This window comes from Marmota marmota, unplaced genomic scaffold (genome assembly GCF_001458135.2).
Source record: "Marmota marmota marmota unplaced genomic scaffold, marMar, whole genome shotgun sequence".
Lineage (NCBI taxonomy): Eukaryota > Metazoa > Chordata > Mammalia > Rodentia > Sciuridae > Marmota > Marmota marmota.
In genome coordinates, this window is record NW_025999900.1 from 41,659,384 (window position 1) to 41,686,601 (window position 27,218).

General features: G+C 48.9%; 1 protein-coding gene across 3 annotated transcripts; it reads right to left on the minus strand.

Moving 5' to 3' along the window:
- Positions 1 to 4,713: 4,713 nt before the first annotated feature.
- Positions 4,714 to 27,218, minus strand: Syndig1l (synapse differentiation inducing 1 like). 3 transcript variants are annotated; one of them, XM_015489580.2, is made up of 4 exons: positions 27,178 to 27,218; positions 7,587 to 8,087; positions 6,546 to 6,686; positions 4,714 to 6,394 (listed from the first exon to the last, which is right to left on the minus strand). In XM_015489580.2, the coding sequence occupies exons 2-4, from the start codon at positions 8,025 to 8,027 to the stop codon at positions 6,236 to 6,238; spliced, it is 741 nt and encodes a 246-aa protein (XP_015345066.1). In that variant the 5' UTR covers positions 8,028 to 8,087; positions 27,178 to 27,218; the 3' UTR covers positions 4,714 to 6,235. The 3 variants fall into 3 exon arrangements, with proteins under 3 accessions (XP_015345066.1, XP_048654948.1, XP_048654947.1); XM_048798991.1 differs by having other exon boundaries at positions 6,546 to 6,721; XM_048798990.1 differs by lacking the exon at positions 27,178 to 27,218 and adding an exon at positions 15,157 to 15,224.

Here is a 27,218-nt window from a genome sequence, read left to right on the forward strand (position 1 = left end):
ATACATCCAATGCTATTATGGGGAGCCACATAAGTATTTATTTCTGCAATGTTTGCAGTTACCCTGGCAGTAGCCACACCCAGGAATCTCATTTTCCAGATGGGGGGACATCAAGGAGCCGGATTGCACAGCCGATTGCGCAGCCGAGGATGGAGCTTGAATTAAGCACCTGGCTGCAAGGAGGTGGTGCTTTTAGCCTCTGAGTCACACTGTATCCCTGGCCAGCTCTGAGCAGAAGCACAGGGAAGGGCTGGAGGGTGACCAGTGGGGAAATGACCAGGAGTTGGCTTCAGGTGGAATGAAGGCAGTGGGTGAGGCTGGAACCTCACCTGGCTTCCACAAGCCATGCTGCCATTCATGGAGCTGTGGACCTTTGCCCCAGCCTCCAGTCTCCTGTGTGTAAAACAGGGCCAGGAGTCTCTGCCTCTGTGGTAGAGAGCCCAAAGGGTCCTTTGTGCACTTAAGATGCTCTGTTAACATAGCCTTCTCTTGCATCACCCTGGCTGCACCCACTGGTACAAACATGTCTGCCCACTGTTTCCTCTGTGCCCTTCCTGGCCACCTCTGGGTGGACCCTGCCCTATAGTAGTTTCTGTCATTTCCTCTTGGAGTTGGAACCGGCTTTGAAGCCTGCCTGGCACTTCAGAGGGAGAGAGGTAAAGGCAGTTCAAGGGATGTGGGTTGGGAATGTTTGGAAATGCAGACGGGCTGCACGAGAGAGCACTTTTATTTTTGCTCTGAACATCTGAGTCTCCCCATGGGGGGTCTCCTGTCCAGAGTAGCAGCTCCCCTGTCATGGAGAGGATGTGAGAACCCCTGGGGGGGGGCTTGTGGCAAGTTAAAGCAAGGTTGTCACCCTCCAGCCCCACTCAGGCCATGCCACCAAAAATAGAAGGGCCACCGTGTCAACCCTGGGGAGGGGCTGGCTGGGGACTCCTCTGAAGCAGACCTGGCCCGGGAAGCAAGTGTGTTGATATGCACAGGGTGCAGCAGCAGATGTCCCTGGGTTTTCTGTGTCTCTGTGGCAGGAGGCATCACCAGCTTAGTCTGCCACTTCAGGGCCTGGGAAGCAAGACCTGGCCTTGGCTCATAGCCTTCTGTGTGACACTGTGCCTCTTATCACCTTCTCTGGGCCTTAGTGGTTTCTTCCATAGTATGAAGGACTGTCTTGCTCACCTCCGAGATTCCTTGTGCTGCAATTTTCCAGGATTCGTGTCCTCTAGGACTTGGCCCTGCCCTCTGCCCCAGCACCATCCACTCACAATCACCCTTTGAGCAGGCCTTGGCCTGGCTGAGCCAGGACATGTGCTGACACCATCTCTGGAAAGCAGCAGCGGTACAGGGTGCACGAAAGGGGCTGCTTTGCCCAGTGCCCCTGCTTGGGGAGCTTCTCCAGGAAGAGGAGAGGCTGTGAGTGCAGGACAGCGGATGGCTTCGTGGGCGAGCAGGCAGGGTGACATTGGGGATATTTAATTAGCAGTTCAGTTCCAGTAGGAACCAATGTATTTGGGGAAGGGCTGCTGTGGCAGCTGCTGACCCTTCATTCTGGGGTGGGGGAGGGCTGGGGGTCCTAGAGAGGAGCCAGGGAAGCAGAAAGGGAACTATTTGGAGGGTTTGATGCAGGATGGGGTCTATTTATTAACTGAATTGAAGTATGTCACTGACTTGACAGCCCGTGTGACTGTACCGTGACCTGCTGTCCATCAGCTTGTTTGTGGGGAGGGAGGGTCAGAGAAGGCTGCCCAGGCCTCGTGAGTTGGTTTCTAGTCATTTCCGCCATCAGAAAAATTCCTTTTATTCAAAGTGGGGACAGGTCAGCGTCCTTGCTTTGCCTAGCCCCCTGCTGCAGGCCCTGGCCTGCCACCCTAGGACACCCCTTCTTCCCCGGGGGCTGGGATTCAATGAATAGGACTTTGTCTCCTCATTCCTTCCCACATGGCACCCTTGGCCCTGTGGCCTACCCAGGACAGGAATTGGCCCTGCAGCTGGCCATCACAGACTAGGTGGCCTCAGCTCCTTGTTCCTCTGTGTCCACCTTGCTCAGTCCTCAGCCTCCCAGCCCAGCATACTGCTTGGCACCCCTCCCTAAGTCCCCCATCCTCCAGGTGAGGATCTTGCCCATCTTATTCCTGCCTGGCTGTGGAGGAGAGCATGGTGGTGGGGTTGGGAGGTGGGGGGCAGTGGGAACAGGTGCCATTTGAGGGCAGCTGGTGGGGGGAGACTCTGGATTCTTGGTGCAGGGCCCCTGCTCTGCCGGCTGCCCCGACTTCCCTGTGCGGCAATTTCGGTTTCTATTTTAAACAGTTTGGGTTGGTTGCTTCCCTGCCTTCCTGCTGGGTGTTTATAGTGAGCAAAATAATTGGTAATATTTGCACAGATGTGCTGGCACTGCAGCTCATCATGGGCACCTTTACCCAGGGGACCCTCCCTACCCCCAGCCTCTCTCTGCCAGCCTGAAAGGGAGGGACTGGAGCCCCCCAGCTTCCCAGGAGCCTCAGGCAGGAGGCACAGGCAGAGCTGGGAAGCAGGAGGCCTCAAGCGCCCCAGGCAAGCCAGAGGCAGGCCTCAGCCAGGCGCCCAGAGTGTCACTGAGCCTGTGCTCCAAGAACTGAAGGACAAGCCCAGGCTCCACAGGACGGGTCCTTCCTAGCGGGTAGAGGTGGGCAGGGGAAGCCTGCAGGGCTCCGTTTCTGATCTCCTTTTCTCCTGTAGAACCTGATTTGCGGTTGAGAGTGGGGAGGGAGGTGAAAGGGGTGGAAATAGTAAATCGAGCCAGGCGACTCGGCACTCTGGAGGCTGAGCAGTGGGATGGTTTGAACTGCGGAGTCAGGAGTGGGAGACCAGCCTGGGCCACATGGCAAGACCCCACCTCAAAAGTAAATAAATACAAATCAAACCAAATACAAAATCACTTGGCTTTCTTCTTCTCAAGGCCTGGCATAACATACTGGGGCTGGGAAGGAGGTGGGAATTTGCTGGGCTGTGAGGAGTCCGCTTAGCCCAAGCAGAGCCTGGACTGGGCAGTGCCTGGTGATGTGATGAGGCCCCAGAGCAGGGGACCAGGTGAGACTGCTCAACCGCCACGCCCCCTTCTTACCCCTGCACAATGGGTGCTCAGGTGCCTGGGCTCCTGCAGTTTTTGTCTGTGAATGAAGGCATACATAGCTGCATGGCTGTGCATGTGATACAGGTCTGTCTGTGTAGGTGCATGTGTGTGCAAGCAGGTGCATATAGGTGAGTGTGAACATACTTGTGTGCCTGGATTTGGGCTCCCTACAAAGCCAACCGTGAGAAAAGGGCTCACTGGCAGGTAGTTTACCGAGAGGCGACACCAGTGAGCAGAAGTGGGGAGGAAGACAGAAGAAGCAGCAGGGAGGGGCAGGCTGCTGAGCAGACTGTTGCTGTGGACCTCTGGGAACCAGTGTGGAATCGGACTGGTCTTCTTCCACCCAAGGGGCAAGACATCAAGGCTATTTACCCACCTACCCGCATTGGCCATTGGCTGGAGCCTGGGTTATTTCTCTTGCATTTTCTACTTTTTCTGCCTGTTGGCCATGTGTCACAGAGTCTCCTGGAAGTGGCTTTCAGTGTGCAGAGGGAAGGGAAGAGGAGACACTGGTTGACACTGGCATATCTGCTCAGTATGGGATGAGGTGGACACAGTGATGTGGCACCCAGAGCCCTTCAGGAAGGATGGACAGCTCCCCAGCTGCTGTAGGTGCTGGCAGTGAACAGTTTCAGAACAAGTTCCCTTGGTGGGGTGGGGGTGGGGGGTTGTCACTGCAGCTGAATAAAGGTGCCTTGCTCAAGGTCACATCCCTTTCGGGTGGCCCACATCCAGTGACTGATGGATAAAAAGGTAGAAAGACTCGGCCCTTTGCTCTGCCTTGTATCAATTCTGGAGGGCATCCTGGCTCTTCTGAGGGTTGGCCCAGACTGTAAGTTGAGACTGTGTCACAGTTGCCCACACTACCCTTCCATAAGTGCATACTGCTTACTAATCTCTTCCAGGGACACCCAACCTAGGTGGTGTGCATGAACGCACGCACATGCATGTGTGTGTGAGTGTGCAGAAGTGCAGAGCTGTGCAAGTAGGTGCACACAGAGTGCATGGTGTGCATAACCTACCTGTCCAGGTCTCCCATACTCAGTGGTCTAAAGGCCAGGCCAGTTCCTCTGCTCACCCAGGCAGGAGCAAGGTGGTCCAGGTCTAAGAAGATGTTGGGGATTTGCTGCTGAGGCTAGAGCCTGAGGCAGGTAGAGATAGCTTCCCAACCACCCGCAGCAAGAACAGCTCCTGGGATGGAAGATATGGGGGATGCAAGAATAGACAGCAGGGGAATGGAGCCGTTGGCTCCCTACACCCTATGTCCACTCTTGGCAGCTCCAGGCAATTCTGTGGACCCTTACAGCTCACATTCCTTCAAGAGATCTCTGAGGCTCTTGAGCCTATGAGGGATTTTTCTCCAGGCATAGATCCTGCCTTGTCTTACCTATGCAGGCCTATTGCCTACATCCAGAGGAGTACATCCTGGGCTGGCAGGGCCTCTGGTCACCCCTCCTCCTCAAGCCCAAACTGGGCTTGTCCTCTCCAGAGGCTGCTGGTGGTCAGAAGCAGCAGAGATGATGATGGAGGTCAATACTGGAGGAACATGGGATGCGGGCATGGTGGCCACAGGCGAGGACAGTAAGAGAGGCCCAGAGGGCACCAAGTGTTACAGAAAAGTTTATTACCAGGATAAATAAATACAATAAGGGGAATTAAAACTGCCAGTGTTGCAGGGATTGAAAGGCTGGGTGATGCATAATGTAAGGGAAGATGTGGGACAAGGATTCGTGGTGGGTAGAGCCATAACCCCATCTGAGCTCTGGACGGGGCACAGGAATAACCACATTCCCCAAATCTTGCAGCAATCATCTCGTAACTGGAGCCCCCAGGGGCCTGCCTTCCAGAGGTGCTGCCTGCCTGTCTGCCTGATGGGTGGGGGTGGGAGGCAGGTGTCAAGAGCAACCCTGACATATCAGTGACAATGCCCCTAGCCTGGCCAGGGGCCCAACCACTGAACCCCCAGCATTCAGAGATGAGAAAACATTACTGGCCTTTGAGAGAGCAGCTCAACCTTGCTCCTTATGTTGGCAGAGTACTCAGAAATGGCTGCCATTTGGCTCCAGCTTGAATGTTTCAGGCAGCATCTAAATAGCTTGGAAACCCCAGGGGGGCCCTTGCCACAGCCCTGCCCACCAAGACAAGGAGTTATGTGGAAACAATTCCCTTAGGAGGATTCTACTCATCTTTCTAGGCCTTGCTCAGAGGACCCCTTCTCTGGAAAGATCCTCCTGAGTTCGGCTGGCTCCTTAGCACTCCCCTCTCCTGGGACCCTCCTCTCCTCTAGACTCATCCCCCCTTTCCTCGCCATCTTTCCTGCAGGCTGGACCTAGGGCTCTGTGCCCTGTGGCTGGGCTGAGGGCATGTTCTCTCAGTCTCCCTGGGAGGACAGCAGCTTCGGACCCCCCAGGCAAAGCCCAGAAAGGATGGTAGGAGTGGGGATCTGGGGCACAGGGGGAGGCCCGTGAGGTCCAGCAGTGTTTCAGGGCCCTAGGTCTCTCTGCCTTTGCATTCGCCTTTTGTTCTTGCAGCCCCAGGGTCCTGCCCTTGGTTCAGAGTTTACATGCTGAGACTCCCTTCTCTATCCAGGGTCTAATGTCTTACTTGCTCACAGGGGAGACAAACAGTTCCCAGAATCAGACAGTGCACCTCGTCTCCATGTTTTTCCTTCCTGACTGACTGGGTTGGGGCACCATGGGGCCAGAGAGTAGACTTGGGAGAAGCTGCTCAAGCTGTCCCCAGGTGAAGACCCCAATGGGCTAAAAGGAGTAGGTAAGGACTCCTGTCCCCTGGCAACCCCTTTCCTTCCCTGGAACCTCCTGCTCTTTCTCTGTGGGGAAGCTGGTGAGTAGCTGGTGGGCTGCCTGCAGGGTGGGAGACCCTATAGAGGATGAGCAGAATGGGCCGGGCTAGGCCTTTGTAGGCAGGGTGGACAGCCCTGATTCTGCTTCCTGTCAGTGGTCCTGGCCTGCTCCGAGGCTGGGAGCAATGGGTGGGAAGAAGTGAAGGTTGAGCTCTGCACGCCACGTTCACGGTTCTGGGGGCCAGGACTCTTCGTGGTCTGCAGCCCCAAGCCCCGCGGCTTCCTCAGGTAGACCAGGGGAATCAGGATGCAGGTTCTACTGGCCACTAGCCATGTCCGTTCTGGGACATGTAAGCTGCCAGAGCTACCACCACAGCCACATAGAGGCCAGCCCCCACTGCGATGGAGAGTGTGGCCAGGAAAAGGGCCCGGCGGGAGGTGGTGCTGGCCAGGCGGAAGTCCCCTTTGGAGATGGCCTTGGTGGTCTAGGGAGAGAGACGTGCTGATGTAAGGGAGCAGCCTCACACCCACAAAACAGTCCAGCCCACCAGGACCCCATTCTGCAGATGAGGGTGTCAAGCCCTCCAGTGGGGAAAGGTGGCCAGAGAAGCAGCCCTGGGCCCCAGGTGTACTTACCCCCTGGGAGAAATAGAAGGCAGCGATGCCCAGTGGCCAAAAGCAGCAGAGCATGGAGAAGAGAGTAAGACCCAGGTGGTCCCTGGGAGGCAGCCTGAGGAAGTTGTCTTCACTTTCGCTCTCTGTGGAGGTTGCCTCACTCTGTGGAACAGTGGGGTCACCCCAGCCCTGTCAGACTGGCAAGGGTTCAAAAGAAATAAAAAAGGTACTATCCAGGGCAATGATGTGGAGCGACAGGGAGTGTAGGTTGATCTTGCAGCTCTACCAAAAGCCTTGACAGACCTGAATCTACTCTTGGGAATTTATCTCCAGGAAAATGCAAGTCTCTATATCCAGGGATGTTCATCATAGCATAGCAATTGTGTGAAAGATGAGAAACACTCTCAATGCCCAGTGACCAGGAGATTGAGTTAATAAACGACAGAAGAAGTCATAAGGAAGACCACACAAGTTTAAAAAACACCTTGTGGAAAATATTAAATTATATGGAGCAATATTGAAAAACCAGGCTATGAAACTATGAATAGAAAGATCTCTTTGGGGGAAAGGTGAAGAGGAAAAAACCCATGTGAATAAAAAGAGATTTAGACAATCATCCACCAAAATAATAATGTTGTTTTTGAGTGATAAGTAGTTGTCATTTATCACTTGTCTTAATAAATATTCAACACAAGCTAATGTTTCTCTCTCTCTCTCTCTCTCTCTCTCTCTCTCTCTCTCTCTCTATTGGGGATGAAATCCAGGGTTACCTTTGCATTGCACTACATTCCCAACTCTTTTTACTTTTTATTTGACACATGGTCTTGATAAGTTGCTGAGGCTGGCCTTAAACTTACCATCCTCCTGCCTCAGCCTCCTGAGTCACTGGGATTACAGGTGTGTGCCATGGTGCCCAGCTAAGCTAGTGTTTTTCAAAGTGTGGGCTGCACCTGGGTCAGAAGAACCTTTCCTTTGGTGGCAAATAGATTCCTGAGCCATCATCCAAGCCTGTTCAATCTGCATCTGCTCCTGGGAGTCTGCATCTTAAACATATCTGCTCACCTCCTCCTCCTCCTCCTCCTGGCTGTCCTCCTGGCCCTGCAGCTCCTCTTGAACCCCGTAGGACACAGTATGGATAGTGACATCCTCTTCAGCTTGGCCAGGTTCGGTGCACTGCTCTGTAGGCCCTGCCTGGGGCTCCTTGGCCTCTGTGAAGCTGGTCTCACAGCTGCCTGCCCGGGGCTCCTTGACCTTGTCCCTTCCCAAGAGGCAGCTGGGCCGATACCAGGCCTCCACAGCCAGCTGCAGGGACCCTGGGTCCAGGAGTTGGTGGGTGTGAGCAGGGCCAGCACCACCCAGGAGGTAGGAGTAGAGCTTCTCCTGGTAGGACCAGCTGGGCGGGGCCTCTGCGTAGGGATAAGGGCTGCGGAGGTGGGCGGGGCTGTGGAGGTGGGCGGGGCTCCCAGGCAGCAGTGGGTTCTGTAGTTCACTCAGGCTCTCCATAGTTCTGCGGGCAATTGCCAGGCAGGGGAGACCGGGCCAGCCTCACAGCCCTCGCAGAGCCTGTTGGGAGAGCAAGATAGACACTGAGGCCGAGGCACCTCATGCAGGACCTGAAGTGGTTCCGAATGCGCGCTGTGCCTTCTGACTTGGCTCTCCCCTGCTTGCCACTTGTCAGTTATGGAACCTTGAGCTGGCTACTCCCAGAGCCTCAGTTTCTGTGTCTGTGAAGTGGGGATAACAGCATACTCACCTCAGAGAGTTGATTCACTCATTTATCCTCTAAACACATATTTATTGAGCACCAACCAGATGTTGTACCAGTTGCTGGGGATACAGTGGTGAGAAAGGAGAGAAGCAGAGGAAAGGAAGGATGCCCACTTTGTCTCCATGGAGCTCAGAGGCAGGTGCAGAAGACAGCTGTAAACTATCATCTCTGTTCTAAATGAGAAGAACGGCAGGTGGGTGTTCAAACTGGACAGAACCAACAGAGATGCAGGAAAGGCTTTGGAGCTGGGTTCTGGAGGAGTGCAGGCTAACAGGGTGAATGGGATGGTGCTAGAATTTGGATCTGAAGTGTCTCCCAAAGGCCCGTGTGTTAAGGCTTAGTCCTCAGCTTTGCTTTTTTGGAAGGTGATAGAAACCTTTAAGAGGTGGGGCTCAGTGGGACGCTTTAGGTCATTGGGGACATGCCCTTGAAGGGGCTGTGGGATGCCAGTCTCTCCCTCTCTCTCCTTTCTGCTTCCTGGCCACCATAAGGTGAGCAGCTTGCTCTACCATGTGCTCCCCATCATGATGTGCTGCCTCTCCATAGGCGCAAAGCAACGGGGCCAATATATCATGGATGGAAGCCTCTGAAACCATGAGCCAAAATGATTGTTTCCTCTTTTTACATTGATTATCTTAGGCATTTTGTTGGAACATATTTCATGCAGAGGGAAGAACATAGGCAGAGACTCCTTGACTGGACAAAGGATGATAGGGATGAGAACCCAGGAGAAGGCTAGTGTGGTTCAGGGTACAGAGGGAGGCATGATATGGGGCTTGGGGCTCAGGCTATGCAGCTCTGCTGAGGTCTAAGGGTGCTGCTGGGTTCTCAGCAGGGATGATATTTATTTCCTGAAGGCTTCCCCTTGGCTCTCTATGTAGAGTGGGTTGGAGATGGCTGACCTGACAGTATTAGGAGGCTTTCCTTATGGCTTCAGATAAGCCATAAGGGATTCAGTGGTGGTGGAGATGGAGAAAAGGCAATTTTGATGGCCTTGGGAGATATTGGAAGGACTTGGTGGCAGGGAGGAGTTGGGGTTGAGGAAGGATTTGTTCTGGGGTCAGAGGCACCACACTTAGTTTGGCACATGATCCATGCTCAGAGCTGTTAGGTCTTCCTAGAGGAGAATGCTTCCCCGAGAGTATAGTCCCAAGGGGGTTGCAGCTGAGGTTAATCTCCTCTCTAAGGCAAATTTTAGCTTTGGGAAGTTCCTGCAGGATTTAAGGCCAGGCCTCCTGATTGTGGAGCTCTGGACCTATACATCCAGCAGGAAGTGTAGATTACTCCAGGCTGCCTGCCCTCCTTCCTGGGCTCTTGGTAGGTGCTAGGCTGGCTTAAAGAGGGAAAGCAGCCCTCAAGTGTGTCTACCACAGACTCAGGCATTCTGGGGTGGGGCAGGTGGACGTGAGGGCTGGAGAGAGGGGAGGAGCAGGCCAGGTAGCCTCAGGGACCTCTTGCTCTTCTCTGGGTCCCTCACGATGCTGGAGGGTGATTGGACAGTGGCCTGCCCTGGACTTCTATCTGAAGATAGGAATTTAGTCCTGGCCCTGATGCCTTGGGTGAATTTGCCAGTCCCCTCTGAGATTCTTCATCTGTAAAGTTTGCATGATAATCCCTGTCCACCCCACCAGGTTGTCTTTGTGTGCGAGTGTGTGTGTGTGTGTGTGTGTGTGTGTGTGTGTGTAGGAAGTAAAATTGAATCCAGTGGCTCTCTACCACAAAGCTATATTCTTAGCCCTTTTTAATTTTTTTTTTTAATTTTGAGACAGGATCTCACAAAGTTGCCTAGGCTGGCCTTGAACTTGCCTTAACTTCCTGAGTACCCTCCTGAGTAATTGGGATTACAGGCAAGAAGTGGCTGAGGTGACAGTGTGATGTAGGTTAGTGACAAAGGCTGTTGTGCTTGTGCCTGGGCTTCACCCACCAGGGCCTTTTCTGGTCTCCTGGCAGCCACTTCACTAATGCTAAAAAGGAAAGAAGGGAGTTCTGCTCCAGAGATAATTTTATCTGGTCCCCCTCCCAAATCCCAGCCCCTATCAAGAATGCACTGACAAGCAGGTCTCCTGCAATCCCAGGAATTTGGGAGGCTGAGACAGGAGGATCACAAGTTTAAAAAAAAAAAAAAAAGGCAGGGTAGGAGGTGGGGATATGACTCAGTAGTTAAGTGCCCCTGGGTTCAATCTCTGGCACCAATCAATCAATAAACAACAAATTAAAAAGCACCAGTAAAATCTAGCAAATGGCCATTTCTACTTTTGCCCAGAGAAGTGGCTGGATTCTACAAAACTGGTTCATAAGGAATCTGAAGACTGAGAGCTGCTCCAGAAATAATGCCCAGGTAGTGGGGACAAAGAGGGGAGTGAAGGGAGGAGAGGGGGCCACAAGACTAGGGCATGTCCATGGGGTACCAGGCTCCCCTGGCTGACCTGCCACGAAGGAGGGGTGAAGCGAGGAGAGGCTGCCCATGGCCCTGAGCTCTGAATCTCCATGAGGAGTTCTAAGAATGTTTGATGAAGAATCACAGAGGGCCACAGAGAAGGAGATGTGCCCAAGACCTGAATCCTCATATTGAGGGCGCAGATGGTGCTGGAAAAGCTGGGCTGCCGCATGCCTGGGGGCCCTGCTGATGTGTTAACCGGCTGTGAGTTTCACGTGACTGTTACCCAGCTGTGGCAAAAGCCTCCCCATCTGCAGGGATGGGGTGTGCAGGCTCAGGGCGCTGTTTACTTCTTCTTGGGTCCTTTTATGGTGCTAGGGATTGAACCCAGGCCCTCAAGCGACCTAGGTAAGTGCTTTATGATTGTGCTACACCCCCAGACTCTTGGGTCACTGCTGATAGGGTTCACAGATGCAGGGCCTGTCTTTTCCCCTTTAGGGGTCCAAAAATGCAAGGATTCCCTTGGACTCCAGCAGAGAGAGCCTCTTCCTGCAGACTGGACCAGAGGTGTTTCTGGCCAAGGCTCATGAGTTAGGCTTGTGCCAGGTTCCTCTGGGCGGATTCCTAGTAGGTCAAAGTCATCTTCTGAGCACTGCAGTGCCCTTCCTCCTCCAAGCATATGTGACCCACAGGGGTGGAATTGAAGGGCTAATGGTTAGGTGCCAGGTACACAGGGGTTCCATTCCTGGTCCACCTGCAATTGGTCGTTTTTTTGTTTTTGCTTTTTTTTTTTTGGTACCAGGAATTGAACTCAAGGGCACTTAACCACTGAGCAACATCCCCAGCTCTTTTTTAATTTTTTAGCTTGCTAATTGGCTTAGGGCCTCGATAAGTTGCTGAGGCTGGCTTTGAACTTGTGGTTCTCCTGCCTTGGTTTCCTGAGCCACTGGGATTACAAGTGTGTGCCACTGCACCTGAATGCTATTGACCTTGACTAGTCCCTCAATCTTTTTTTTTTCAGTTGTAGATGGACACAAAATAAAATGCCTTTATTTTCTTTCTTTATTTTTATGCTGAGGATTGAACCCAGTGCCTCACATGTGCTAGGCAAGTGCTCTGCCACTGAGCCACAACCTCAGCCCTGGTCCCTCAACCTTTGAGTCTCTTCCATAAGGGATTGGAGGAAGTGGCCACTGAGGTCAACTGTGGCAGTAACATTCCTTGGTCCCATGACCTCAGAGCCCCACAGAAATGAATCCCCACCTGTGGCTTCCACTTAAGAGTCAGGGATGGATGAGCACATTCAGAGCCCAGAGAGATTCAGGGTCGTCATGACTCCCACTGTCACCCTTGGGCGGGTTGGAGGAGGCAAGGGAAAAACGAGACCTCTACTCTCAGATGGGTGCAGAGCCCTGCCACACCTCCAGGCTTTCAGTCCCCCTGTGCTGCTTGAGTCCCAGTCCTTCCCTCTCCTGCCCATCTCCTTACGTTCTGGGAGTCTAAGATCGGGCTCCCAGAGGCCTCTAAACTTCTCCTTCAACTGGTCTTAATGTATGCCACCTGGGCCTAGAGCCCCCAGGGTCCCCAAGCCTGGCACTCTGATGGGGCCCTGAGGCACTTTGTGCATGAAGATGCATGATCCTGCTGAGCATGCACACCTGTGATCCCAGTGACTCGGAGGCTGAGGCAGGAGGATCATGAATTCAAGGTCAGCCTCAGCAACTTAGTGAGTCCCTAACCAATTCAGCAAGACTCTATTTCTAAATAAAATATAAAAAGTGTGCCAGGCATGGTGACACACACCTGTAATCCTAGTGGCTAAGGAGGCCAAGGCAGGAGGATTGCAAGTTTGAAGCCAGCCTCAGGAAAAAGTGAGGCACTAAGCAACTCAGTGAGACCCTGTCTCTAAATAAAATACAAAATAGGGCTGGGGACATGGTTCAGTGGCCAAGTGCCCCCTGAGTTCAATCCCTACCAAAAAAACAGAAAGATGCCCCATCCTTCCTTCTTCCTTTCTTGAGAACTTTTTATATTATTTTGAGGCAGGGTCTCCCTAAGTTGCTGAGACGGCCTTGAACTTACAATCTTCCTGCCTCAGCCTCTGCAGGCCTGGGACTACAGGTGTGTACCTACCACTGTTCCCAGCGTGTATCCCGCTTTTACATATGGAAAAAAGGGAAGCAGCTTGAATGTCTAACAACTGGAAACAAGTTAAATAAATTATGCTACACAATATTGTGGAACAAGGCCTCTGAACAGGTTTACAAGGAGTAATGACATGAGAAAATGCTCATTGCACATTCAGTGAGAAGGAATAAAAGAAAATGGTATGTGCATGTAATCTCCATTCCTCCAAAATGTCAACAGTGATTAGCTCCAAGGACCACAGTCCAGATGCTTTTCATTTTCTTCTTTACACTCTGTTTTTTATATTTTCCCCATTTATTTATTTACCTTTTTTTAACCATGAGTATGTACTACTTTTAAACCAGAAAAAAAAATTAAATGCATAGATTTCTTCTGAATCAAATGATCTAAGATCAGTTTAAAATCTTTCAGGCTGTGGGGTCCTTCTGTGTTTGGTGGCTAAGCACAGTATTAAAGCCTGATCCATCTCCCACATGCTTATCTCATCCTCACTCTTACAAAGTGACACAAGTTAGTGGCTGCAGCACCTCTCACAGCACAGCCACTGGTCAGCTCATGTGCCTTCAGTAATCTACAAGGGTCATGTTAGAGTCACGGTCAGATTCAGGGACCCAGCTCTGAGTCCTGCCCAGAAAGAAATTTCAATAGGTCTCTAGAGCATCCTTCTCTGCTCTTGGCCTGGCTAGGGTTGAACCCAGTCCTATCCCTGGGGTCTGCCTCTTCCTGTCCCCTGGAGCGAAGTACCAGCATTCAAGGCAGAGCAATTATCACCACCTCTGCTGCCTGGTCTCAGGTGGGCTGTGTGTGCTTCCCAGACGTTGTTGTGGTTGCTTGTGGACTCCCAGGTAGGTGTGCCTCCATGTGTGTATTCTGTTCCGGAAGAAGGAACTAGAAATCTGGGTTCTGAAGCTAAGAATATTGCTCCAAATTCTGCAGTTCGGGCTGTAGATCTGGGTCCTTCCAGATGTTGAAGAGAGAGAAGGTGGCTCTGTGAATCCACAGTCTCTGGGCTGTCTGCTCCCTCACGGTACCCCACTGTGGTACTAGAGATTGAAGCTAAGGATGCTGTACTCTGAGCTGATCCCCAGTCCCTTTATTTTTTATTTTGAGATAGAGTCTTACAAATCTGCTGAGGCCGGACTTGAAGTTGCGATCCTCTTGCCTCAGCTTTCTGAGTCGCTGGGATTACAGGAATGAGCCCAGTTCTTTCCTTCTGGGCTGAGAATTTAGCTGGGCTCTCGGATCTAAGGTTTTTCACTTCCTGATTTGGGGTTGGAGGACACAATTCCATCTGCCAGACCAGGGCTAGGAAACTGTCCAGGGATCTCCTGGAGTGTGTCTGCACTGGAGTCCAGCCATGCAGTGTAACCTTGGTTTGCACATCCAGAAAATGTAGATATAAGAGTTAGGAGGGCTGATGATTGACAACTCAGCTCAATAGTGCCCTGGGATTCTACTGGGAGAAGAAGAACAATAACTTACACTTATGGAGCTTTTTACCACGTGTGAGGCACCACACTGCTCTCACTGCTCATTTGACTCTATAATTCTAGTGGGAACATAACAATAGGATGGGGGCTTCCTCTTCCAGCTGCGGCAGACTAACTGCCAACAACAGCTGGGAGAGCAGAGGAGAAATACGAAGGCACTGGAAGAATCACCAAGGGAGCAAGAACTCAAGGGGCCCAAATGCCAAGATCCCAGAGGAACCAAAGGCCTGGAGAGGTGAACTTGATATTGACACCAGGCTCTTCCTGAGGCCTTTCCTGATTTACAAGGGGCTGGTTCATGAAGCAGCTGTCTAGCAGCATCAGGAGCTGGGGATAAAAATTGGAGTCCAGGGATGAACTCCCCAGTAGACACCCTGGGTTTTCAATTGGGACCTCTTAGAGCTATGGCCTTAGAAGTAGGAGTAAACAAGAGACAAACCATCTCCCCCAAGGAGTGAAGCCAGGCTTGGAATCAGCTACCCCTAATTGCAAAGTGTGATCTGCACATACCTAGCTGTCTGCTGAAAACCAGAGTGGTCTGTGTGTGTGTGTGTGTGTGTGTGTGTTTCCTACTGGGGATTGAATTCAGGGACATTTTACCACTGAGCTACCTCCCCAGCCCTTTTTATTTTTATTTATTTATTTATTTAAATTTTGAGACAGGGTTTCACTAAGTTGTTTAGGATTTCACCAAGTTGTTGATGCTGGCCTCAAACTTGCAATTCTCCTGCCTCAGCCTCTTGAGCTGCTAGGTTTTAGCCCGTGAACTGCGCTGGCTTCAAGAAAGAAGGTTCGAATCGTGAGAAACCACTAGGGAGTTTTAAATTAAAGAGACAAGACTCTAATTACCTTTAAAACCAGCTCCAGGACGGCTCCTCCCAGCTCCAGCCTCAAGCCTCCAAATGTGGTAGCGAGGTTTACTGAAGAGGCTAGCAAGAGAGATAGAACACACCAGGGAGTGGACTTTTATTGTGGAACAAGAAATTCTGGGGAAAATCCCATCCAATGAAGATTAAGGGGGGCGGCATCCCAAGGTCAGGGGCGACGATTGGGTCTTTGGGCAGTGGCCAGACACGCCTCTGCACAGACAAGGCCTCAGACCTGGAGAAGGGTGGGGAAAGCTCCGACATAGCTGTGTCTGAGCGCCTCTCACCCAGCCAGGGAGGTAACTCAAATCATGTGCGAGGATGGCCTCCCATAGCTAGGGTGTCTCGGATTATAGGCATGCACCACTATGCCCAGCTCCTGGGGAGTTATTAAACCCGAATTGCTGGATTTCTTCCTTACTGTTAATGATTCTGGGAAAGGGCCTGAGAATTTGCATTTCCGACAAGTTCCCAGGTGATATTGATACAGGTGGTCCAGCGACCACTTAAGAACCATTCCTCTCCAGGTGTGGCAGCACAAGCCTATAATCCCAGAGATTGGGGAGGCTAAGGCAGGAGGATCACAAGTTTGAGGCCAATATAGGCAATTTAGTGAAACCCTGCCGCAAAACAAAAAATGTAAAAGACTGAGGATGTAACTCGGTCACAGAGAACCCCTGGGTTCAATCCCCAGTACAAAAAAAGAAGAAGAGAAAGAAGGAGAAGAAGAAAAAGAGCATGCTCTAATCATCATTGAAAGAAGAGTAAAAGAATGTATAACCAAAAGTTAGTTGATGCAAACATAAAATGATAAAAATACTCAATCCAAAAGGAGGTAAGGAGAGATAGAAAAAAGAAAATGAATAGGTAAGACCAATAGAAAAAAAATAGTTATTAGACTTACACCCAACTCTATCAGATAGCAGTTACTTAGAATGTGAATGGAGTAAAATTGCCATGAAGACAGTCATAGAGTGATTTAGTGAATTTGTATGAAATTCTAGGAAAGGTGAGTACTGTAGAAAGCCGATCAGTGGTAGCAAAGGGCCCAGAGACAGCAGGAGGACATTGACTAAAAAGGGGCCTGAGGACTTTTTGGAGTGACAGAACAGTTCCATATCTTGATTATAGTGGCAGTCAAGTGACTGTATGTGTTTCACAAACCACACTGAATTGTATGCTTAAAAAGTGAATTATCATGTGTGTATCATACCTCAAAGTTTTAAAAATTTAAATTTAATATACATTGATGTAAAGTATTTATATAAGAGTAAATATAAAAATTTAAAAAAGATACAGACTGGATTTAAAAACAACAACAACAAAATCCAGCTGGAAGCTGCATAGAAACACTGTACCTGAAACATTAAAACACAAAAGGGTTGACAAAAGATGGAATAATAACACTCCATAATAACACAACGTAATAATAACACTCCATACTAAGTTCCTACTGTGTTCCAGGCTCTGTTCTAAATGCTACATATTATCTCATTAACCCTTAGAGTAGCTCTAAGAAGTACATGCCACCATTGCCTCTGTTTTGAAGATAAAGACACTCAGGCACAAGCAAGTTGCAAGTGTGCCCACAGGCACACAGGTTTTGAGTGGGGAGCTGGACATGAACTCTGGAAATTCAACCCTAGAGTCATTTTGCCCCAGTGCTCACACGCGTGTCAGCTACCATGTATTGAGTGCTTTCTTAATTCTGAACACCATGCCAAGTGCTTCGGATGCATTATCTTATTTTACCACCTTTTCTCCCATGTGGGAAAACAGCCTCTGAGAGGTTAATAGGTTTTCTAAGTTCATTCAGCTGGAGAGTGGCAGAGTCCCATTTGTCCAGGTCGGTCTGTTCAGTGGACGTGTTTATCCATTAAACTGCAGCACGGTGCAGGGAGAACCCATGGGCTAGCCAGGACAGTATCAAGTTCTCCAGGATCAGAGGCAGTGCTGAGGCCTGGAGGAGGTGGCTTTTTCTCTTTTTGTGTGCACCACATGGCAGGCTCTGACATGCTTGGGAGGAGAGGCTAAGAGGACAGTGTGATGTGTGGCCAGGTGTTAGGTCATATCCTCAGGATGGGGCCAACATTTACCAGAACCCTAAGACCTGATGACAGCTACAATTGACTGCATCCTCCTCACCTGAGCAAGGTGTTCCAAATATCTCAAAACCTGACAACTAATGAAGCTAATTATTATTACTCCCCCTGCCCGCCTTTTTTTGTGGTAGGTACTAGGTATGGAACCCAGGAGCACTTTACTACTGAGCTATATCCCCAGTCCTTCCTTCCTTTCTGTCTATCTATCTATCTATCTATCTATCTATCTATCTATCTATCTATCTATCTATCATCTATCTATCTATCAATCATTTGCTAAATTGCTAAGGCTGACCCTGAACTTGGCAAACCTTCTGCCTCAGCCTCCTAGATCGGTGGGATTATGAGTGTGTGCCACTGTGCCTGGTAACTTCCCAATTTTTTAGGCAAGAAAACTAAAGCTTAGGAAGGTTAAGGAACTAGGACCTGGGGTTGTAGCTCAGTGGTAGAATGCTTGCCTAGAATGTGAGGCACTGGGTTCCATCCTTAGCATTACATAAAAATAAAATAAAAGTATTGTGTCCATCTACAATTAAAAAAAAAAAAAAAGATTAAAGAGCTTGCCCACAATTACAAAGCAACAGGGACCATGCTGAACTCAGACTTGATGGAGTCCAAAGCCTGGGCTTTCATTTACTAAACCTGCCAGGTATAGCTCTGTGGAGGTTCATAATAAATGGTGTAGGGTAGTGGTGAAAATGTCGAGGAGTTGGTTTAGAATGGGTTAAAATGAGAGTCCTTGGTGAAGAGAATAAGAAATGGGAGTTTTAAGAAAAGATTAAGAGATTTGGGGTGATTTAGCAGCCCAGGGTGGCTGCCTAGATAACCCCTGGAAGGCTTGGATTCAAATAAATACAGAACCATTGTGGGGATACTGAACTGTCATCTGCTGTCAGTCACTCAGTGCAACAGGAGAGACTGCAATCAATCTGAAAGATAAAAGCTAGAACTTCCTACTGAGGCAGGATATTAAATATAAATGGTTAAAACCTAAGGAAAAGGCAAAATCTTTAAGAATAGGTGCTAGACCATCTCCTAGCCCGATGATATACAAACTGTTATGCAAACTGTGAGGTGCTGGAGTGTGGTCCTGTTTACAGAAGACTTAGGGCTGAATTTGATTTCTGGCTATAAGTGAGTGAGCTAGCAGGCCAGGGTGGAGTCTCTAGCTACAGCTTGCTGCATCTGACAGCCAAGGAGAGCATCCTCTGGTGTGGGGATGGGGGCGAGGCTGGCAGAGTCAGGGGAAGCCGGGGACTTAGCATTGTTCGCCTCATCACCAAACCTAACACAATTGATGATCCTTTTTCTCTCTTCTGTCCCCAAAGGCTCCTGACTGCTCACCTTTCCTAACAGCACTTGAACATACTGTGGTCTTCCTCACTTAAAAAATGAAATCGTGGTGATTGTAAAATCTTGGCTGCAAATATGTTGACACCCCTCCCATGGAGAGGCCAGGGTCTACGCCCCTCTTTTCTAGTCTGGGAGGGCTTGGGACTCCTTTAGCCACAGAGCACAGCAAAAGTGCTGCTATGAGACATCTGAGGCTGGGTTATAAAAGGTCACGTGTCTTTCACCTTGCTTTCTGGCACACTCTTGGAACCTGGAGCTGTCCTGTAGGTAGCTGGAATACTCTGAGGCCACTATGCCAGAGAGGCCATGTGTGAGAAGAGGCTCTGCTCTGTGGAACCCACTGTCACCAGGTAAGCTCTGTTAAGGCCACATGCAGGGGAGCCATCACATGGCTGGCCCTTCCCTGTGTTTCTGACCCATCAAAGTCACAAGATAGGATAAAATGTTTAAGCCACTAGGTTTTGGGGTAGTTGAGGCAGCAGCAGACAACTGAAATGTCCATCCCCTGTGCCCTGGCCCCCTTCAGCTCCTGTCCCTCTCTCCTTCACTTCACGGCCGTGTTTCTCGGAAGCTCTACTCACCGCAGCATGCTTTCGCTCTCAGCTCAAAGGCCACTTTCTCAGGGAGGCTGTTCCTACAGTCTCAGTTTAGATTTTGATTCCCTGGATATCTACTCTCCATGCTCTTCCTCCTAAAAGTGCTTATCACAGGCTCTATTTATATATGTGTGATTCGTTGATTAGTGTCTTTCTCTCTCACCAGATTGTGAGATCCAGAGGGGTGGGGACAGCGTGTCTTGCTCATCCCTGAATCCCCTTGTCTGGTATATAGTAGGCACTCAATAAACAGCTGATCTCCTGAATGAATGGAGTGATTAGTGAGTGAGTGAGCTAGGTATACTGGGGTTCCCTGGTAAGAAAGTACTTTCCAGTCGGGTGTGGTATAGTAATCTCAGCGGCTCAGGAGGCTGAGACGAGGATCATGAGTCCAAAGCCAGTCTCAACAACATAGCAAAACCCTAAGCAACTTAGTGAGACTCTGTCTCAAAATTAAAAATAAATAAAAAGGCCTGGGGATGTGGCTCAGTGGTTAAGCACCTCTGGGTTCAATCCCTGGTACCAAAAAAAAAAAAAAAAAAAAAGTACTTTCCAGGATCTGGGATGCATGGAGCACATCTGCCAGCGGGATGTTGGTATTGCACAGAAAACATTTCTTGAGCAGTTATTTCAGGTCAACTCTTGAGAAGACAGACAAGAAGTTAGCAGGGGTGGGAAATACTGACTAGCAATATGAAGGTTCCATAGAATGAGAAAGTTATGCTGGCAGCACATAGAGCACAAGGGACCCCTGTCCTGGGGTGGTAGTGGATGGTGGGAACTGGGAAGAGCTTCTCAGAGCAGGAGATAATCTGAAATGAGTCTTGAAAGTCCAAGAGCAGAAATTTAGGTGAGACAATGGAAAGGGGCTCTTCCAGCAGAGGAAACTTCACCAACAAAGGCACAGGGCGGTGGGGGAGGGGATGCCAGGATGGTGTGTATTGAGGGATAGAGGCAGGCAGGGTGGAAAGGCTTCCCATGCCCTCAGACAAGCTGTGCCCTGTGGTCAGTGGGGAGCCAATGATGGGCATAGCCAGGAAGTAACACAGTCCTGGTCCTGCCTGTATTTCAGACAGAGCACTCTGGTTGGCCCCGGTGGATAGAAAGGATTGAGGGAGAGGAGAGTGAGAATGGAGGCTAGGGGTCCTGTTGGGAGACGACTGTAGCTGACTCATACCTGTAATCCCAGAGACTTGGGAGGCTGAGGCAGGAGGATCACAAATTTGAAGCCAGCCTGGGCAACTTAGTGAGATCCTGTCTCAAAATAAATAAAATAAAAAGGAGCTGGGGATATGGCTCAGTGGTAGAGCACCCCCACCCCTGGGTTCAATCCCCAGTACCACAGAAAACAAAAATCAAAACAAAACAAACAAAAATCAGAGAGAGACTATTATGGTTTTGAAAATAATCACAATAGCTAAGATATGGAATCAACCTAGTTGCCTATCACTGCATGAATGGATAGAGAAAATATGGTCTATATACAAAATGGAATATTTTCAGCCATAAAAAAGAATGAAATCCTGTCATTTGCAGCAAAATGGACAAGATTGGAAGATAGTCTATTAAGTGAAATAAGCCAAACATAGAAAGACAAATACCTCATATTCTCTCTTATATATGGAAGCTAAAAAAAAAAAATTGACCTGCATGTAGAATAGTAATTTTTGGAGTCAGGAAGGGTTACGGGGAAGGGTGCATAAAAGGAGGTTGGACAATGGGCATCAGAATGGCCAGGAAGAAGGATATGTTCTTGTATTCCACAGCTCAGTAGGGTGGCTAGAGTTCACAATAACCTATTATACATTTTATGACAGTCTAGAAGAGAGGAGCTCAAATGCTCCAAAAATCAAATGATAAGCATAGAGAAATGCTAATTACCATACATGCACAGTACACTGTGCATGTATGTGTTAAAATAGCACACCAAACCCCATTAATATGTACAATTAAGGGGGAAGAGAGAGAGTTGGGGGGACTGAACTGCTCTTTGGCAGAATGGATGGAGAACAGTCATATCTGAGAAGTGGTTAGGAGGCTAGATGGACAGGAGTTTTTTGTTAACTAGAAATGAGTGAGAGAGAGGAGTCAAGAAAGATCCCCAGGTTCCTGGTTTTGTCAATCAAATAGAAGGTGATGTGACCAGCTAGGACAGAAAGAACTAAGGAGAGGCTGCAGGTTCAAGAGGGCAGCCTGAGCACAAAGACCACCTATTTTTTTTTCTTAATTTTCATTAAAATGATGGGATGCGTATTTTTAAAAGAATGAAATCAGAACAAAACTGGAAAAAAGAATGATATCAGTGGGCCAGAAATACTGAGAGGTTCCTAAGAGATGAAGAGCACATGAGAGCAGAGTGTGATGGCACACGCCAGTAATCCCAGCAACTCAGGAGCCTCAGACAGGAGCATCAGAAATTTGAGGCCAGCCTGGGCAACTTAGTAAGACCCTGTCTTAAAAAATAAGAAGGGATGATGTCGCTCAGTAGTAGAGGACCCCTGGGTTCAATTTCCAATACTTAAAAGAAAAAAGAAAGAAAGAAAAGAAGAAGCACAAATAAGAATCCTTGATGAAGAAGTGACTGTGGCTAAACCTACAGACCCCAAACACTACAGGACAATTCCCATTCAAGGAATTGACCTATTGAGGAAATAAACTTACCTAACCTCAAAGGAAATCCATACCAGCTGCCTATTCTAGTCAACATCTTCCCCCATTCATAAGTATAAATAGACAGAAAAGAATCATGAAAAACAAATACATGGGGGCTGGGGTTGTGGCTCAGTGTTAGAGGGCTCGCCTCGCACGTGAGGGACCCTGGGTTCGATCCTCAGCACTACATAAAAATAAATAAACAAAATAAAGATAATGTGTCAATGTATAACTAAAAAAAATAAAAAAAAAACAAATTCATGAAAATAAAAGAGAAGCATTTCATAAAAAAAATAGAACAAGCAATTCAATAAAATTCCCAAATTCTTCACGTGATAGGAAGTATTAAAAAAGGAAGGAATTTTGGAAAACCTTTTCTGAATTCATACCCTCAGAGAGATATGAGAACATTTTACCTATAAAATATGAACAGGGTCCTTTGAAAAAGGGGCAATTCACAAACAGGAAAGTTTTCAAAATTGGAAATAATTGTCTAATTTTTCAAAAACTCAGCAAAGAGATTGGACAATAGAATGGATGCAGTTCAACAGTAATCTTTTAGTGTAAGAGAAGAAATTGTAAAATTTTTAATAAACGGAACATATAAAGTAAACATATTAGTAAAACAGAACATATAAAACATATGATAGAAAGTTAAGAGATGGACTGGGGTTGTGGCTCAGTGGTAGAGTGCTCGCCTAGCATGCACCAGGCACTGGGTTCAAGCCTCAGCACCACATAAATATAAAATAAAGATATTGTGTCCACCTAAAACTTAAGAACAAATTTTAAAAAAAGAAAGAAAATTAAGAGACATGGAAGAGACTCCCAGGAGATCTAACATTCCTCTAAGAGGACTTTTAGAAATTCACAACAGAGAGAGGAGAGGAGGGTGCTGAGGATGCGGCTCCATGGGTGGAGTGCTTGCCTAGTGTATGATGCCCTGGGTTCAATCCCCACAACTGCCGAAAAAGAATAGAGAAGAAAAATAATAATTTAAGAAGTATCACATTGCACACCATAAATATACACAATCATTATTTGTCCATTTAAAATTAAATTTAAAAATAATTAAAGAAGCCCAAAGTATTTCTTGGGCTTAAGGAAAAAAAAAAAAAAAAGAATATTTAGACTGAGAGGACCTGCCAAGTACCAAGCTGGAGAAATGAGCACACACATTAAGAAGCAGGGTGGGGAGAAGTGAACGAGTTTGCTTTGCAAGTGCCTTTAGGATATTCTGGTAGAAATGGAATTAAAGCCCTGGGTAATGATCAGGACTGGAGAGAGCTTTGAGAATCATAGAAGGACCTTTGGTGAGAGAAAAGAACAGCAGAGCAGAGGAGGGGACCAGAAAGGAGAGGGCTGAGGGGGGAACCCAAGAAAAATGGATAAAACAACTGGAATCTTTCTGTTTCCACGGGAGGTGTCTTAGTTGCTACCTTCTGGGGAGAATCAATCTGTCCTCTTTTCTATCGCCCCCGCCCTACCCCGCCACCCTGGGCTCCCATGGGCCACACTGGCCTCTCCCTCAAAGCATATTCACCAGCCTGGGTTTTGGCTGATGAGGGTGAAAATCGCTGGGAGGATTGGAATGGTGGCTCTACTACTCAAATTAGCCCATTTTCAGGTGGAAATCAAATCTTTATTCTTGCTGAAACAACCTGTCTCTCCACCGAAGTAGCTCATTCCGAACCACTTAGAAGCAAACAGCACATCTAATGATGGAAGATAACACACCTAATGGAGAGGTAGAGCATCAGGCCCTCTTTCCTGCTTCGTTTGCTTTGGGGGCGGCAGGGAGTAGGAGTGGCAGCTGCAGGGAAGAGGGAGAAGAGAGAGTAAAAGAGGAGAAAAGGAAAAAAAGAAGACTTGATACAAAGAACAGGAATGAGACCCAGTCTTCATTCCTCCCCCAGCTTGCAGCAGAGGGACCCTTGTCCCAGATAGGATGCCAACTGAGCCTCTGAGAGAGGAAAGAGGATTAGAAAATGCAGAAAATTTTGAGAACTGCGAAGTTTCTTCTCCCTCAAGTGAAGGCTGTTCATTCTGGGTCTTTCTCCCTGAAGTGTTATACTTTGGGCTCAACGTTCCTCTAAGAGCCATAGATGAATTGCACTAAAGGTGATTCATAATGGGCATATCTCCAGATATTCTCTGCTTCTGCCATTTTGCCCGTGTCTTGCAGGGGAAGGGACTTGTATGTATGTATTTCAATGTTTCAACCCCTCATACATGTACACGCACACACACATGCACACTCCATTTCTTTATTTTATTTTTTGGTACTGGGGATTGAACCTAGGACCTCATGCATGCTAGGCAAGTACTCCATTACTGAGCTATACCCCCACATCCACACTCCTTTCTTCCTCCTTTCTCTCTCTCTCTCTCTTTCTTTCTCTCTCTTTCTCTCTCTCTCTTTCTTTCTTTCTTTCGTGGTACTGGAGAACTAGAACTGCACTCTCCGTTTCTTAATCCCCATGTGGCATTTATTTTGCCTCTTCTTCAGTTCTTCCAACCCATGCCCCAAATAACCAAGATCGCCTAAAAATATGCTATGGTTGACTCCTTTCTTTCCTTTGAGGCCTTTCAGAAGGGCCAGAGCCAGAGTCTTAGCAAGGAGAGGGCAGGAGGGAGACACAGGCAATAGGCAATGGGTAGTTCTCCCTGCTTGGAAGAGAAGCCTGATGTTATCTGCCTGGGTGACCAGAGATGGTCTGAACCCTGACCGCTGTGGGGGTAGGGTGGACACCAGCCAGCTGCAGATGGAGGGGTAGCATATTGTGCTCAGACCCTTATCAGGACAGCTCTCTCACAGACCAGTCCTGCAGAAAATAAAGCCCCTCTCTGTGATTGCTGTCGCTGCTGCTGCCGTCACTTTGTTATGAGGGTTAGTGACTGTCCATTAACTCCAGAGAGCTGATTCTTGCCAGCGCTGCACCAACAGCTGGGAGCCAGAAAACACTGATGTGGAGAAGGGGGGCTGCTTCCCCACCCTGGCTGGGCACTCACACAGTAAGTCAGGGAGGTCACTGGCATGGCTTACTCAGCTCTACCCAAGTGCCAATTAGCTAAGGTTTTTCTGAGCACTGGCTGGGCCTGCCATAGTTGAGGGAAATTATTGTCAGAGAAGCTCATTTTGTTTTTATATATAAAAAGGAACCTCTCTGTAGGAACGGATCTTTCCTAACTGTCCCCTCCTTCAATCTTCAAGGAGGGAGATCCCAGCCAGCCAGGGTCCCTGGGAAGAGATAGCCAAAGGTCAGGTCCCTGGCCTATGGCTACTCACAAAGGTTATTAATGGTGGTGGTGGCTTTTGGCCTCCTGGCTTGGAGGTAGGGGTCTTAACAACTTAGCCACTCTGTAGACACTCATGACTTTCAGAAGGAAATAAGGAAGAGAAGGATCTTAAAAAAAAAAAAAAGATATATTTTCTGGTTCCTAATGCTCCTTTCTACTCCATTCATAAAATCCAGTTTGTCACTGAAAGGCCATTAACTCTGTCCCCAAACCAGGTTAAGAAATGGTGTGCTGTAGTCAAGGAGAACTGAGGGGTTTTTGGGTTCAGGAAAGCTGCAGAGAGCCCCACAGAATTTTAGGGCCTGGATCTTAAAGCTCATCTATCTGCTTTAGCCCTCTTCTTTTACAGATGAGAAAAACTGAAGCTCACAAAAGGGAAGGGACCTGCCTGAGACAGTGACAGATCTGGGACCAGAACGCTAGGTTCCTGATTCCCAGTCAAATGCTTTTGTTCTGATACATTTCCCTATTTCATTCCCTTATTTTCTACCCAATTACTGAGTCCTTACTATCTTCCAGGTGCTGTGGGGGAGGGGGTGGGGAGGAAAGCAAAGAGATGAAAACAACACAATCCCTGCCTTCAAGGAGCTGTTTCCCTAGATCTGTGATTCTTGGAAAAAAATTAAAAAAAATAAAAACCCATGAGTCAGACTCTCACCCTATATTATCTTCTATAGGTGATGATGGAGGAGGAGGAGGGAGAGGGAAGGAAACCTTTTAATCTCTTCAAGACTTATGAATTGGACTTTGCTGATTCTGAAACTCCAGGGAGGACAAGGACAAAGGGAGTCATGGCTGGGCTGGGAGTAGAGAGGGTAAGGGTGATAATGATCAGGTCACTGCCAGCAGGCCTGGCTAGGGGGTGGGAAGAGTGGCAGTGGCTCACACTGGTCTGGAGATGCACAAGTGAGAAGCTTGTACCTCTGATAAGGTGCACTGTTTCACTGAGTCCCAAGGCAGTTCCCTAAGGTGAACAGAACCTCAGAGTTCTTATTCCCACCTTAGGGGTGAGGAAAAAGGTCAGAGAGCAAGGATAACTGACCAAAGCTGCTAAATGCCCGGCCAGAGACTCCTATTCTAGGGCTCTTTCTACCACTGGGGTAGGGAAGTTGTGCTAGGGTAGAGGATGGGGATGAAGCCCTACAAAGTATGGTCAGCCACAGCCATTAGCCAAGTCTTCCTCTGATTGCTACATTCTGCTACTCTTGGTACTCTGCTCTGAGGAACTGGAAACACTTTGCAGGCCTGAATGAGCTCATTCAATACACTCTTGCCAGAAAGAACTCCAAATGGAGGCTCTATCTAGGGTCATCAGCATTCAGGCACACAATAGGAAACAGGACCTAGGTTTCCTCTTCTTTGTCCTCATGCACCAAACAGTATGATGCAAAACTGGCCTTCTTTCATGAGAATGAAGAGGGCCACCAGAGAAGATTGAGGCATCTCCTGGTACCTCCTTTCTAGCTGGGTAAATGGGTTAATCATTCCTGAGGGGGTGGACCCTTCCCTTGACCAAGGGCCATTTCCAGGGCAAATAAATCTCAGAGCAGAGGGGATTGCAGCTACCGCAGTGACCCTGATAACCAGGCTTAGGTAGGAGGAGAGGGTAGTTTAGTGAAGACAGCTCAGATATGGCTAATGTTGGCAGGACTGTGGAAGGTACTGGGGTACCATGGATTCTGGGAGACTCTTATCAGTGATTTGGTATCCAGTGGGCAGGGTGTCCCAAAGCTGTTTGGAGGTCTAGGTCAAGGCCAGGTGATGTGGGTTCAGGATGCCCAGGTGCCTGTCATAGTCCTGGTGCCTCATACCCCTCCTAGTGGCCCCAGACTATGGGGTGAGAGGTTGAGAGGGACATGGCACAAGCTCTGGAAGAGCGCAAGGTGAGGCCAGCAAGGAATCAGAGCTCCATCCTTGAGAGGGCTCCCACTGCCCTCCGGGCTCACTCCAGGTTCTGCGCCCAGCTCTGCGCGCCCTCTGCGCCCCCAGACGGCCCCTTACCTGTCCCGCTGCGGACGGTCCCGCCTCCTCCGCGGGGCTGG

Excerpts from the sequence above, each read along its gene's own strand:
- Syndig1l (XM_015489580.2), bottom strand. The coding sequence starts at position 8,027 with ATGGAGAGCCTGAGTGAACTACAGAACCCACTGCTGCCTGGGAGCCCC. Across the intron at positions 6,687-7,586 it reads AGGAGGAGGAGGAGGAGGAG|AGTGAGGCAACCTCCACAGA; the intron begins GTGAGCAGATAT and ends ACTGTTCCACAG. Across the intron at positions 6,395-6,545 it reads CCTTCTATTTCTCCCAGGGG|ACCACCAAGGCCATCTCCAA; the intron begins GTAAGTACACCT and ends CTCTCTCCCTAG.